The sequence below is a fragment of the Panicum hallii genome, chromosome 7 (genome assembly GCF_002211085.1).
Source record: "Panicum hallii strain FIL2 chromosome 7, PHallii_v3.1, whole genome shotgun sequence".
In the NCBI taxonomy this organism is placed as follows: domain Eukaryota; kingdom Viridiplantae; phylum Streptophyta; class Magnoliopsida; order Poales; family Poaceae; genus Panicum; species Panicum hallii.
The window spans coordinates 30,593,304-30,608,427 of record NC_038048.1 but is presented as its reverse complement, the minus strand read 5'-3'; the positions used below and the strand labels follow the sequence as shown (position 1 = coordinate 30,608,427).

The 15,124-nt window shown below is 42.7% G+C and overlaps 2 protein-coding genes across 2 annotated transcripts; both read right to left on the bottom strand.

Moving 5' to 3' along the window:
* Positions 1–122: 122 nt before the first annotated feature.
* Positions 123–3,556, bottom strand: LOC112901749. The gene is made up of 6 exons (XM_025970724.1): positions 3,397–3,556; positions 3,202–3,290; positions 2,875–3,049; positions 1,650–2,633; positions 688–751; positions 123–468 (listed from the first exon to the last, which is right to left on the bottom strand). The coding sequence occupies exons 1-6, from the start codon at positions 3,496–3,498 to the stop codon at positions 398–400; spliced, it is 1,485 nt and encodes a 494-aa protein (XP_025826509.1). The 5' UTR covers positions 3,499–3,556; the 3' UTR covers positions 123–397.
* A 326-nt stretch (positions 3,557–3,882) lies between these two features.
* Positions 3,883–14,724, bottom strand: LOC112900614. The gene is made up of 18 exons (XM_025969457.1): positions 14,492–14,724; positions 14,248–14,324; positions 13,605–13,749; positions 12,818–13,310; positions 12,350–12,715; positions 11,884–12,246; positions 11,723–11,802; positions 10,672–10,785; positions 9,858–9,945; positions 9,711–9,766; positions 9,024–9,072; positions 8,823–8,915; positions 5,825–6,756; positions 5,562–5,651; positions 4,864–5,035; positions 4,724–4,779; positions 4,499–4,547; positions 3,883–4,378 (listed from the first exon to the last, which is right to left on the bottom strand). The coding sequence occupies exons 1-18, from the start codon at positions 14,639–14,641 to the stop codon at positions 4,296–4,298; spliced, it is 3,456 nt and encodes a 1,151-aa protein (XP_025825242.1). The 5' UTR covers positions 14,642–14,724; the 3' UTR covers positions 3,883–4,295.
* Positions 14,725–15,124: the final 400 nt, after the last annotated feature.

Here is a 15,124-nt window from a genome sequence, read left to right as displayed (position 1 = left end):
AAAGAGTAAAACTGGACCCAAGAAAGCTTTGATGCCGGGCTTGGCAAACATTTAGAGGGAAATTGCCGATACACAACTGTTCAAATCGTAGTCTACCAAAATACCACCAGATTGACTATGGCAAGTGAAGAACGGCCCAACATGTCAAATTTCACACTTTCCTAAGGCATGAAAGCGACATTTCTACATCAAACCTCAGTTGCAAATGGAACTGGCATGATACTAATATTCCTAACATCTCTACTCTTTTGAACGGGTTCAGTGCTAGGAATAACTGGGACCATATTAAGGGGTAGTAATTGGGAGGTGAGACATAACAGAGCGACGGCACCATCTGCCCATGGCACGATCCATCTACATAAGTAGCTACTCAAGTTGGGAAAACTCTGCACAATTTTCACAAAAAGTTTGAGAACAGTCTTTTGTACTCCCTCTTCCTCTTCGTGTTCTTCATTTGGCTTCCTCGTCCTGTCCACAGTTTGCTGTTAGTTCTTTCTAGGAAAAGAAGTAACCGACACATTTTTAAATTTTATATTACAAGGGGGTTGATAGGTAGCCTTTTTTCATGGTGAAAAACAATATATCGGAAAAAGAGATAACATTTAATTCCTAAACCAACCCTTGTGATGTAATGTAGGACCCGGAGCAAAAGAATAAGTGGAAATTTCTGCAGATTAGCAAACTGACCTTTACGGTGTGAATCATGTGTTTCCTCCTTATCTTCAGCGACAATCCCAGCAGCTGAGGAATCCTGGAATTTTTGACATCTCATTAGATTTACCAAATAGATGCTACAGGTCGTTACCGTTCAAAAATCAATGAGTCACGTGTTTGCTAGACAACATTTCGTATTAAATACCATCAAAGCTTCATATGACAGGACGATCAAGACAATGCTAACAGATAGGATCAGGCATACCACTATGCCCCTCAACTATGTTCTGTCGTGAATTACTCTCATAATGGAAACAAAGTATAAGATCAAGTATAACATACGACGGACAGACTACATTTGTGTATTGCGCATGGTGGCTGGGTAAGCAGGAGCTTCTAATAAGTTTCGGCTAAGCATATACAATGTGCATATTTAACAAAGTTTCTTTTACACCAAAGTTTTACAGGAAGCTAAATTAGACAAGACAACAGAAGGAAGACCCTAGTGTTCTTTTTTTTAATCTAAAAATGACCATGTTACCAGATAACTCGTCAACTATTTATTCATGTGAATACTTATTACTTAATGTCCCCTTTCTGTAGTGTTTAGTAATCCAACTTACCATAAAACTTAGACATAAATATGGTTCCCCAAATCTTCTCCTTAAACGGACTACCAAAACTTATTGCAATAATACATTTCCCCTCAGCATAAGCACATAACCCTACTCATCTTTACCAATTATCGTTCAGGGGACTAAAGTGTGGCAACAAGAAATTATGCATCTCTGTGTAAACCTACAACGATAGATACAGATATGCACATAACAATAGATAATAAAAGTAGAATGCTAAAACTGGTGTCATCAGGAAAGGTGTGAATCACAAGCCAAATCAAGTATCAAGGGTGTCACAGGTATAATTTAATATTAAATAATTTGAATAAGATTAGCTGTTGTTTAACTGATTTCTTCAATGTACGAAAGTCAGCTTACATTTTCATGAGAAGTCAGATCTGTAGTAGATGTGCCCCCTTCATTTGGTGCCATCATTTTACTGGATGCTTCGTGCTGGATATTTTTCTTCTTGTAGCGCCTCTTCACTGGCCCACCACTTGGCGTTCCAAAGACTTTGCCACTTCGTAATCTCCTGACCGTACTGTCTTCTGAACCTCTAACAGCTCCAAACTGTGGATTCATACCTTCAGTTGTTAGTTCTAATGCATCTGTAGTCCCCAGATTCACTGAAGCCTTGCCACATTTCGGAGTTTCTGGTTCTCCTAAGTCAGATGATGTAGAGTTCAGATTTTCATTAACTATTGCAGAGTCAATGGGAAGTGTAACCATCTCGTGTTCACTTGAACAGCTCTGCAGATTCCTATTCTCAGGTATATCTGCAGCTTCCTCAGCCTGACAACAATCTACTCTGCTTCTGTAGCCTTCCTTCTCAACTGGCACAATTTTGGATGGCACCAATATGCTCTCATCTACTTTTGAGTTGGGGCAGATGGAACCTGTACTTAGATTTACTGAAACAGAACTAACTGAACGATTAACTATCCCCTGTTCACTTGCGTCTATCTGCGTTCTTTCATGTTGATCACTTTCTTGACCAGTCTTACATGTTTCTCCAGGTGGTGTCAATGGTTTTTCAGGCATGCTCCTTGTGCCGCCATATAATCCCCAAGATGCAGCCATGTTGCTTGCATTACCATCTGTTAAGTTTGAAAGGCTTTGGATAGCAGGTCCATCTGTGTTGCTGCTATACCCTGTGGATGAGTAGAAATCATTCTCTGTGAAAGCATATCTCATTGAATTGGTAGACGTGTCTCTTAATAACTTCTCCATGTAATATTCAACTGAATGCCTTGGTGCATCTGCAGTAGATTCTGATTGTGATTGTTCATTCTGCTGCTCCATGTTTGGATTAAGAAACTTAAGCCATTGAAGCGGAAAGCCAAACTCGAAGCATTCGCACACCTGCATAGAGTCATCGGCATAGATGATAAATTTTCTGGTCTATCTCTTAAGGCACTCCAAGAAATTAAATTAGCAAGGATAAGCAAGATGGATCAAGTGAAACTATGGAAAGGATGCAAGGAAAAAGGAATGTAGTGAATTAGTGCCCAGGGGAACCCATCTATTTAGTAGCAAATCACCTTCCAAACTCTGGCTGCTGGAGACTAATCATTCATGAGGGGCATAGATAGAAAGCAAATACCTTTTGAGGAAATCCATTGTCCAGTGTTCGGGGAATGTTCAAGACACGGCCAATCCGTATGAGGCAACCATCCTCAGTCTCAATTGCGGTGTCGTCGTGGCGCTTCGCAATGGCGGCAGATCTGAACACTCGGCCTGCTACTTTCCTGTTCGCCTTCGAGGATGATGCTCCTTTCCTGTTTGCAGATTACACAACAGCACCTTGAGATCAATGGCGGAGCAACAACCGAAAGTCTCTCTTACCCCCAACAGGATGCGCAGATAAAGCAAATTTGGGGGGCAACTGGCCAACGGAATCGAAAAATGGAGCAGCGGGAGGAGGACATGCCTCATCTGCGGGGCGTGGGGGGTCCCGGCGACGCGGACCTTGCCCTCCTCGCGCTCCACCCTCTCCAGCCACCAGTCCACGAGCACGACCTAAGGCGAATGAAACGCGTGAGCCCACCGGCCCGCGCAGCGAGCGCGCATCGGAGAAATGGCAGGGTTTAGGGGATTGAGCGATGGAGGGGTAGAGAATGCTTACACATCGCTGCTCGTAGGAGACGCGGGGGGCGGCCGGGGCGGAGGGCTCCGGCGGAGTCCGTTGCTCTCCGCCTGTGGAGCCTGGTGGGGGCTCGGACGCCATTTCCGGGAGCGGTGGCGGCGGCGGCGCGGGGCAAGGTGGGGAGGACGAGCGACGCGGGCCGCGGCTAGGCGGCGTTCTGCGTTTCGAAAAGGAAAACGGTACAGTGGAGAAGGCAAGAGCCAAGAAGCCAAGAGAGCAGCGCCGCTCCCTGCAACCCCCACTTTTTTTCTTTTTTCTACACCGTGCCATTTCTTATTTTCTCCGCGTACACAATGAACAAATTTCTTGGCGTAAAAAAATCAACAAATTTCTTATTTTCTTATTATATAAAGTTTAAAAAGGAAATGCCAAACGTATAGCACTAGTTTAAAAAATTGTGGACCATGAACAAAATAAACTTAAACACAAGGCTTACTTTTGCCCTCTCGCAGTCGACATGTGCACTGATGAAATTCAAACATCTCATAGATTAAAAATACCCATCAACATCACAAATTCTTTTGTGCACTGAAATTCCAACCAAACAATATCCAGAAAAGCACAGCATGATATTTCCACCTTTGCATGCTGATCAAAATACCGCCTTGCCATTGTAAGGCACTGAAAGTGAGAGGTCCGGTTTCTTCAGAAACAGTGAAATTAAAAAAAAAACTGCTACTGCATACTAGAAACCCTACAAATATTCATGTCAATGGACACCTAAGCCTTACAGATAACAAGGTACAGCGAGCAATAACCCCAGAGAGAAGCCAGTCAGCATGACATAGACGCAATCCACCTGCAGCAGGGGTAGTTCCATAGTTACCACATACTTGCAAATTACAAGAAGCTACCAGCAGCATTTCATCAAAACATCACTAGAATGTGAGCACTTTGTTGAGATCTGGTGATAAACGCCTAGACATTCTCCTCTTAGAAGGAGGCTCCGAACTGATCCCTGCTGGAAGAATATAAACGGCGTCAAATAACGGTGTGCTTGCACGATTACAGGAGCTTTGCTTAAAGAGTCGCAACAAGAATGTTTTATAGACATGATAATATGAGAGATATCTGCATGAACCTTGAGGAAGTGGCGCTTCCAAGTTGGTTATCGCACTAATACAGCCATCCTGTGATAATGCATTCAATGAGAAATGTACCAGCAGGAGGAACAACTTAATGATCATATAGCCAAAATAAAACTAGACTAATTTTAACAATCACATAACACTTATGTGCTAATCCTGGGCATCATTGTTCTATGACAGTAACGGAAATTTAGATGAACAATTATGCTATCACTAACCGGGTCATAGGTAATGTTTTGGGATCCTGGATCCAGTCGTGGAACTACCAGCCGACCTGAAAAGAAATTCCTGCTTGGGTCAAAACAGAAAATTGTTTTGCACTTTGCAGAAGCGGAAATCCTGAAACCAAACAACTCACCTGATCTGGATCGTTTAATTTTGATAGATTCAGGAGTGGCAATAGACAATGACTTCGACTTACTGCGAGTAAGTGGAGAGTGATGCACCTTAGATCGTTTCATTTTGACAGATTCAGGAGTGGCAATAGACAATGCCTTCGACTTACTGCGAGTAAGTGGAGGGTGATGCACCTTACATTTGGGAGAAATTTAAATGAGTACATTTTGGATGCAAGCATCAAACATGCAAGGTAGACAAAATATGCTAAAATCATAATATACAATCAAATTGCTTCAAAAAATATCTACATTGTTAGAGACAAAATTATTCCAAAAAGCACACAGATCTAATCATTATGGTTAGATAAAAACAGAAATAAACTAAACCTGCTGGATGCCTGTTTCTAACAATCAAGTTTACCTTAAAATTAGAAATACCAAATCAAGTGTAGTTCTATGAAAACAAATGTGAAAACACAACAGCTTTAGCATCAATACCTAATACATTCAAGCCCACCTAAAAATTCCTGCCTAGTTTTGTCTTGGCAGAGCACATAGGCTGATAGGCATGCCAGTTTAAGCAAATACATATGGAGCTCACCCTTGAACAGCAACAGTTAAGTTCCGGCCATCAACAGATAAACAATTTACAAATGTACAAGCAGGAATCAAAGTTAATTGCAATGCCAAAAGGATAAGATATAGGTTCTTTACTTACATATGAAAGTAGAGTTTTAGTCATTCTTGATCTAGGAGTTCCCTGCATAACTTTATCTCCAGAACTTCTCTCCACCAATGCGCTTGTAGGCTGTTTTTCATGGTTAATAGCTCAGCTTCAGTGTATAAATAGCACATTTCTTGAAAAAAAAAAAGCAAATCAAGTACTAAAAATGGCAGGTGCATATTAGTTAGGAAGATTGAATGGAAGAAATATTGGAAACTGGAAAATTGCACCTTTTAGGTGAAGAGTAAAAAACTCACAGTTTCCACACAAATCAGATCTGAAGGAATTAAAGTTCCAGTATTTTCCTTTGGTACCGACATCTGACTTGATGCTTTAGTAATTCTTTTCCGTTTTGCTCGTCCCTTCAATGAAGACTTAGGGTTACTGACATCTAAATTAGCACAAGCTGCTATTACTTCAATTGGTACCACATCAGAATTTAGTGATTTGTGTTGAGTGCTTTGTCCATCCAAAACCTCAGCACTGCTTTTATAACATGAATCAGGAGCCCCATTAGCTAATTCTTCACAAACATTGTGATCAAACAAACCATCTGCAGGAGAAACCCTGTGAAGTATCAACTCTTTGCCCTTATGTGCATCTGCGGCCGGACTACTTTCCACAGCATCTGCTAGCTTAGGGTTTCTAAAAGAGTTTCCTTCAGGAGATACTTTACATAAAGAGTCTTTAGAAATATCAAGCATTAAGCTTCTGGGAGTTTCAGTACTTTCATCTTCCAAGTTGTGAAACATATGACCAGCAGTCTGACTGTAAATCAAACCAGATTTTTCAGAATGATCAACACACCCAAGTTCTCTTGCATCAGTGTGGACAGTTCCATTTGGAGTTTCTCTCTCATTATTGCCCTCATCACTCCCAGATGACCTTGTATGAACCATAGGTGGAGTGAGCAAATCAATATCACCAAGACATCCTTTTGTTGAAGCAGATGCAACCTCACAGAAATCCTTGCAACCATTAATACTGCCTCCCTTTGAAGCAGATGCAGTTTCCCCTGTCACTGAAATACCTTTACCAATGCAAGTGCTTTTGTCTAATTTTGATGTCCCAATTGACAAGTCGGAACACCTCTGGACAGGAATAGCAGTAGCATCATTGCTTGAAAACCTCTTAACAGTGTTAACAATGTTTCCCATGAAAGCAGATCTAAACAATTTGGTAAGGTTGCCTCACAGAAACTTCTTGAATGACGCAGGAGTTGAGAACTCATTAGGATCACTGGTAACAAGGAGATTGTTTAAGACTATCTAAAATCCTGTTTTGTTAGATAGAAACCAGAGCCATCATTCCAGGGTCCAGGCTAGAAAAAACCTATCAAGAAGTAGTTATGAACCTGCATGCATGATACATAGAAGTTGTTAGAATCTACTTGGTATATAATTTCAAGAGCCAACCACTATAGGTATTATGGGAAAACAGGAAAAAAATCTCACTGTGCCTGGCAACATGTAAATCCAGTTACTGCAGGGCATTATTGAAAGACATGTCAGAAAAATAACTATGAAAAATGCCAATTCCAAAATGTCAGTGATAAATGGTATGAGCTCAGCAAAAACCATCTGATTTGACTCTTGCAGGCTCCAAACAATATTCCGTGCACCTGATGTACATTTATGTTCCATCTAGCTATGGAATATATGGAACTTGCAGGCTGTAGGATACAAATCATAATGCGTCCTCTATTTACGGCCAAACTTTTACCAATTTTAGGACAATATAAATCTTATTGTACAAAAGGTTGGATAGGTGAACTGGGTGATGGATCTATGCATCAGGCCCCTGTTAATGTAAATAGGAATAATCCACATTTGGACGCTACTCTGTCGAACAGGTTGTACTTACATCAACAGTGGTTAGGTACGAAAGTTTACTGACCAAACAACAAGGCTTCAACGCCTATGGATGAAAGTGAGAAAGGGGTGCAAGTTTGGAGACTCAATGTAACCCTCCTTCACGAGTCTGAAATCTAATTTTAATACTATTTTCCTAGTAATTGGTACGGGCATTCCAAATTTCAGCCGAAAGCGCCCGTGTTCTTATCACACACACCTAGATCCAAACCGTTCAGCACTGCAGCAGGCAGGAAAAAGGCCCTACATTGTCAACCCCAATCCAAAAAATACTAGGAAAGAAAAAAAAGAGGCGTCTTCAGTGGTTGTGGGCAGGCCGAGACATTCTTGAATCCAAAGCAGTACGCGAAAACTAACGGTCGTGAAGAGGGCCGAAATCCTCTCACCTAGTACCAGCACCCACCACGCGGGTCAACTAGCAAAGCCCGCAAGCAAAGGGTGCGCTCCTCGTCCTCCAGAGGCGGTTCTTCTGGGTTCGCTTCCGCGCAGACTCCCCCTGTGGAGGGGGATGCTTTCCGCCGTCGCTGCAGCTGGGAGCTGGAAGGGCGGGGTGGGGTGGTCCCGAGACCTGGGAGGCGGGAGTGGGCGGAGGGAAGCTGCTGCTGGTGCGACTGCGAGCGCGAGGAGCGAGGCGACCGCCGCGGAAGCGAGCGGAGTAAATGCCGAGGGAGGGGAGCGGCGCACGAGGGAGGCGGGCGGGGGACGGCCACCGCGGCAGCCTGGGGGTGGGGGAGGAAAACCGACGAGGCGAGGCGAGGCGAGCGGCCGTGGGTCCCCGGCGGCAGGCGGGGACGGACAGATGGCATGGCGTCGCGGCGGGCGGGCGGGGGCGTTTACGAGGTGGGTTTCCGTTGGGCCGATGACGGGTGGGCCCCGCGCGATGGTAATGAAGCCGCCCAAAAAGGCTAGCCTGAACGGTTCAAAACGATCCGAACGTGCTTGATTTCTGTTTAGCAGCCCTGAAAATTTGGCCCAGGCCCATTTAGAATTTTCTTAAAGGAAGACTTGGCCCATTTAGGTTTTAGGTTCAAAAAAATGCCACCGCCTAGCATGGAGCAACGGAAAAAACAAGCATGGATCTCGTAAAGAATTCCGAGCACGCAACAGAAACCCATTCTGCAACCAAAGTGTGTCCAGAACACCACTCACTAGTAGTCAGGCAGGCAATTAAGGTTCACAGCCTCGGGTCAAGAATTGCAGCAAAAGGTGGCACTGGCACTGGTAACACAGGCCCATGCTTAAAGCCTTCATACACCATCCATGACAACGCCTAGGATCAGCGGCGAGACAGCTTTCGTACAGATTCTCTACCGAAAGCCAACCAACACCTGCACGTGCAGCCTTAAGTCCTAAATCCTACGAATCACGTCTGGGAGAAATGCTCACTGAGCCCTGCTCTTCTTCCTTGCATACGTTTTCAGCTTGCTCGGCGGCTCAGCCTCTCTCTTCCTCCTAGCATACGTTTTCAGCTTGCTCCCTGCAACCAGCCAAGGACCCACGTTAACGGATTAACGGTTCTCATGGAACATGGAAAGGCACGCGCTTGAAGACCCTAGAATGAAACAATGGGAGACTCGGAACAGACCTTTGGGCGAGGGTGAATCCAGACCGATGACACCGGTAATCCTGCCATCCTACAAGAAAAGGCACTTGATGAGACACTAAGCACATAAAGGGCTCGGGAGGGAAAACAAATAAATTTCAAAAAAATCAGAAAACAGGTTGGGTGCTGCTAGGCTTATGCCACGAATTCACCAACTGCCTGAACTTGCCCTGAGATTGTCTCACATTGCAAAACCAAAAATGACATCAAAATAGCAAACTTATCTGTTGCTGACGAGAATCATTTAAAAGACACATCCATGTCTCACTAAACTTTGAAAATTATATTATTGGGCAACTAAACAACTCTAACGCTTGGTTTATGCTTTTACTTAACTCACTGCACATTACTTCTCCCGGATCAACTTACTGGGGTTGTACAGAAATGAACCGTCATATTTCATACGTTTATAGTCATGTAAGTGCCTGCATCATATACTGAATTGAACGATCTCTTCTACAAATCCTAGTTGAAAGTTGCAAAACAGAAATTTGCACAAATTGAATGGCATTTGGCAAATCGTAATATTGCACACATTTGCTATCGCAGAGGTTAGTGAATGCGTTAATTTGCTCTAGCTTAAGGTATCACATGTTTTCTGTTAAGCATAGTATCTGTTAAAGTAGCAAACCTTGGACAATGTCACAAAACATTAAAAAAAATACTAACCATGTCATAGACAATCCTTTGGCATCCTGCATCCAAAGTGGGTACAACTACACGACCTGAAATTGAATTTCCATTTCTTTATACAATGAATAATGAAGAATTGAATATATGATATGAAGCTGCAGATCAATGAAACCAAAGACATACCCGATCTGGTTTTTCTCAGTTTGAGAGCTTCAGGTGTGGACATTGACAAGGATGTGGCCCTACCACGAGTAAGCGGAGACTCACGGGCCTAAAGTGATTCAGAAACATTGCAATAAATACACATATAAATATCAATTTCATGCTACTAAGTAAAGATAAATGTTCCCAACATAAGGTCACATCAAAAGTTTTTAACTTCAAATAGATATCGTAAAAATATGTACTTGACACATAAGGACACTTTTGTGACAGACCGATCTCAAGCAAAAGAATTGTCTCCGCTTGGTTTCCAGAATTGGATATGGTGAGGAGCTAGGCAAACAAATCTGGCAGGGAGCCCATGCGGAGCTAGTGGAGTGAGGCCAGGCCATTGTTGACGAGTGAGCCTACACTGACCAAGAGTTATGCTGGAGTGTGGCAGGGAGACCATCTGCCTCCACCGTTCTCCTGCATGCCACTGCCGTTCTAGTGCATGCATGACACAGCAACATGGCAGTGAAACAGCGACCTGTTCTTGTGATTGGATTTCCCAGAGCAGGCAATCAAACAGCAGCTGGAATTGATTTGGTCCAATTTAAATTTTACATGATTCCCTGGCTAACCAAACAAAATAACTGCATTGAAAACAATTTATGTTTCCAAATGAAAATCAGATTGGAACCTCAAAACAATTCATCCAGTCCAATTCCACAAATCAAACATGCGTGTTATAGATGTATACGCCATCATCAAGTTACAACTGCAAAAGGCTAAGGCTTGTGATCATTAAATTTCTGAAGTTCTAACAACTAAAAAAATGAACGATTGGACTTACATATGGAACTGGGCTGGTGAATGGAGATCTTGTAGCACCCTGCAACTTCTCAAGTGCAGACCTTTGCTTCTTTGGTGGGCCTGAAGGCTGCTTTCCAAGACGCAGATCAATCAACTTCGTTATACATGCATATAAATAATGAGTAACACAAATAGGATAAGCTGAAATATGCTAAATATGAACCTGTCACCATGAGCAACACAAATAGTATAACAAGTCATGAAACTATAAAATACTGAAAGATGCCTCTTAGCTAGCACACTCGAGAATCTGTAGACCATTATTAATGGTTTTACACATCTTATATGTGAGGTTTACACCATTCTTTCATGACATTAATACTTTGATATTAATGTGGAAACATGTTGCTACATAAAGATGATGTACTCATAAATGTCTACGAGGCATTGCCTTGTATAAAGCTATCAACTGGAATCTGCTTAGCCCTATGGTCCTAATAATGCAGTATGCTACAAAGATTGTGTGGTGTGCAAATGATTTATCAATAAACATAAGGGGCATACAGCACTGAAGACATGTAATAAGCTTTTCATGAGATAAAATTTTGAAGCGACTAAAAACAACGATCCTTTACCCTGAATGTTGACTATACATGATAATGTTTTTTTAAAGATCTATTATTGGGTCAGTATCACAGTTATAATTTTTAAAGTTATGTCTACAATTTAATTTCATCAAATAAACATCCAACATAACACTACTTTGGCCCTCTTTGGCACAGCTTGTGATTGTGCAGAAACCAATTTTATGGAGAAGCTAGTGAAATGCAGATTCAAGTTAGTTCATTTATGGAATCTGCTTACTAAGACACTGATTTTACACAGGCTCTGCTTAATCTGTGAAAAAGCCAAGCCTTGCCAAACAGGGCCCTTGTATGTACCAGATTGTCCAAACTACATTAGAGAAATGGAGTCCAAACAATGATTGGTTCATTGACACTTTTTGAGGGTATTTTAAAGGTAAAACCCTCTTTCTCCAGAGAGTACACATCTAAATAAACTGAAGTTGGCATATCTTGATCCAATACTACCTTGCCATTTGAAGGTACGTGTTGACGTTTTTCCTGGCAACCTTGACTCTTCAAAGAAGCCACTGGAGTTTTTTTACAACCTAAATTATGGAAAAGCACTCTATTAGAAACATCAGTGAATTTGTAGGAGAAATTACCTGCTGTTAAATATTTATGCGTACCTAAGAGTGAAGTATTGTCTACCCCTTTATTGACTGCATCATTAGTACATTCCACTGTAGGAGCTGAAGAAACATTAGTAGCAATGTCATCATGACCTCTTCCTTTTATAGTGCTGCCCACAGTCAAGCATGTTTCAACGCTATTCACCTCCTCGGACACAGCTGTACATCTTTCACTGTTACCATTCGAAGCAGCAGCATCTTCCTTTGTTGGAATATCACCAATGCATGTGTTTTTCTCAAATCTTGGTGTCCCATTTGACAGATCAGAAGAGTTTTGCACATCTAAACAAACTGAAGTTAGAATTTCTTCATCTACTGCTGCCTTCTTACTCAATGGAACCACTGGATCTCTCTTTTTTCCTAAATTAAGGGGACACAAATGCTATCAGAAACATCAGTGAAATGAAATATTTGGAGAGGAGGAAATATGAGCAGCCACTAAATAATATACTCTTACACATACTTGTGGATGGAAGATTGTCTGCCTCTTCATTACTAGCATCATTAGCACACTCCCATTCAAGCACTAAAGATGCATTAATGTCAACATCACCATCATCTCTTTCACTTAAAGTTCTGCTGGCAGTCAAGTTTATTTCCACATTATTCACCTCATTATATACATCTTCATCTTTTTCTCCATCATCATTTGAGGCAGCAGCATTTTCATTTGTTGCAATATCACCATCACAAGTGTATTCCTGAAATCTTGGTGTTCCATTTGGAAGATCGGAGGAGTTTTGCACGTCTAAACAATCCAAAGTTGGCACATTTTCATTTACTTCTGCCTTCTTACTCAGTGCAACATGCTGAGCTTTTCCCTGATCGCCTAAAACAAGGAGAAGCAAACATTGTATAAGAAACATCAGTGAAATGAAATATTGCTAGGAAAGGAGAAAATATGAGCAGCATCTAAACAATCTGCTCTTACATGTATTTGTGGGTGTAGCATTGTCTGCCTCTTCATTGCTAGCATCATTAGCACACTCCACTATAAGCACTAAAGATGCATTAGTATCTATGTCACCATCATCTCTTTCTCTTAAAGCTCTGCATGCAATCAAGTCCGCTTCCACATTATACGCCTCATTACGTGCAGCTTCATGTCTTTTTCCGCCATCATTTGAGGCAGCAGCATTTTCATTTATAGCAATATCACCATCAGTATTGTATTCCTCAAATCTTGGTGCCCCATTTGGCAAATGCGAAGATTTTTGGAAGCCAGCATCATTGTGTGAGGAATTTTTAACACTGTTACGAAGTTCGCTGAGCAAAGATGATCCATATGAATGAAATTGTTGCCCCTGCTGAAATTTCTCCAAGTAAAATTGTTTCGCATCCAATCCTGTTTGTGCCGCCTTGGGATAAAGCTGGTTGCAATTTCGCCACCAGTATGGAAATCCGAGCATGAACTTTTCACAGACCTGCATGCACGGTTTGCAGCCAGGACCAAGGCATTCATAAGAGTAGTGCATGCTTAATGACCTTTTCGGAAATGAATGCAGCATAAGTCATCATTCATCAACCAGAAGAAAATTACTCAAATCTAGAATAACTTTCAGTCAGCTTCCCATAGAAATACGGAAATAGCATCACAGGATAGATGGAGAAAGCAGATGGTGGAACATGGTCACTGATACAGCAGTCACCTCAGAAGTCGGTCAAATGGGCACTTAACTGGTACATGAAACAAGAAACACAAAACAGGATGTGCATACCTCACTTGAATATCCATTGGCACGCATCCGCGAAAGGTTGAGTGAGCCATAGATGAGAAGTACAATTCCATCTTCAGTTTCAAGAACGCAAGCCTCGTGGCGCTTTGCAATGGTTGCAGGAGCGAATTCCAGGACTGTTTGATTCCTGTCCGAAGTGAGCAACAGATACTGTTTTTATCAGCGAATGAAAGAATCAAAGCCTCACGCTCTGAAGAAGAAAAGCAGCCAACTTCTGGAAACCTTAAGCATGCTTAAATACACAAGCAGCATGATCTCTAAAAGTTTAGCGGTGCTTCAGTAAAGGCATTATTCACCCTCAAGTCTGCAAGGGATGAAATGCACGGACGACAAATAGCATATTCGATTCGTGGAATCAGTTTGAGCCAAGCATTAGGCCAACCATTTGTAGAGACAAATTACAGCATTTAAATTAGCATATTCTTCACAAGTACATGTCAACTCAGTCTAGGTATCGAACTTTGCAATTCCCATTCTGACAAGATCAAACTCCCAGAAAAAATAGGACGGGAACTATTTGGCACCGATCCTCACCCAATCGAGCCCGGATCTCCAATGAAATACATACCATCAGCCACAAAGGTGGCTCCTTTTCCCCCCTTTTCCTTCTGAAGAAATTACTCACCTTTCAAATATCCCCGCGACGGCGACCTTCTGGTCATCTCCTTCCACTCTGTCCAGCCACCACTCGAACAGCGTGACCTACACAACAGAAATGCAGGCCGGCGCGGGCGCGCAGCGCTCAGTCCCGTCAGGACGCGCGCATCTCAGAAACGAAGGGGAAAAGGGGGGAGAGGGTTAAAGAAAGGAAGGGGGGAAACAAGCTACGCGCGCACTAGCAGCATAGCGCGAGCTAAGGGCGTACGTACGCAGGGGTGCTCGGAGGCGGCGTCGGCGTCTTGGTCACCGCCGGTGGCTTGGAACGGCTTCCAGGAGAAGGAAGGGCTGAGCAGCGACGGCGGCATGTCCCGGCGAGGCTTCGACCCCCACGGCGTAATGGGGGTCTGCGGGGGCTGCATTTCGATCGGATTTTTCTTCTTGACGAAATGGCGAAGGGTGCAGGGTTTTGGAGAGAGGAAGAGGAATGAGGAAGAGGAAGAGAGTGGCTGCGTGGCGGCTGGGCAGGTGCCCCGGTCTTCGCAACATGCTCTGGCGCGCTGACCCTGACGGGTGGGCCTTGCAGGTTTTCTCTGATTACCGAGTCTACCCATTTTCTTTTTTTTTGAAAGATTAGTCTACCCATATTCTATAACCACGATTTGTCAAATCAGCCCGTTTGGGATAGCTTATGCCATGAAGCCAAAAAAAAAAACTAATTTCATCTGACTTCCAGCTCATTTTAAGATGGGCTTTCTAGTTTATTTTAATAAAACAACTTCGTGCTACATATCTCGATTCACATGAAACAGGTAAAGCTGAAGCTAAAATAACCTATGCCAAACGAGGCCTCAATTTGCACATGGTGAGGGGATGAAAAGCCAGAATTTCAGCACTTCGAATTA

Bases quoted from the DNA above. Each gene is read 5' to 3' on its own strand.
- LOC112901749 (XM_025970724.1), bottom strand. From the start codon at position 3,498: ATGGCGTCCGAGCCCCCACCAGGCTCCACAGGCGGAGAGCAACGGACT. The intron at 3,050-3,201 runs GCATGTCCTCCT...ATCTGCAAACAG, and splicing joins CCCCACGCCCCGCAGATGAG to GAAAGGAGCATCATCCTCGA. The intron at 2,634-2,874 runs GTATTTGCTTTC...GACTCTATGCAG, and splicing joins ACAATGGATTTCCTCAAAAG to GTGTGCGAATGCTTCGAGTT.
- LOC112900614 (XM_025969457.1), bottom strand. From the start codon at position 14,641: ATGCAGCCCCCGCAGACCCCCATTACGCCGTGGGGGTCGAAGCCTCGC. The intron at 12,716-12,817 runs GTAAGAGCAGAT...TCCTTGTTTTAG, and splicing joins TGCTACACCCACAAATACAT to GCGATCAGGGAAAAGCTCAG. The intron at 11,803-11,883 runs GTACGCATAAAT...TCCATAATTTAG, and splicing joins AGACAATACTTCACTCTTAG to GTTGTAAAAAAACTCCAGTG.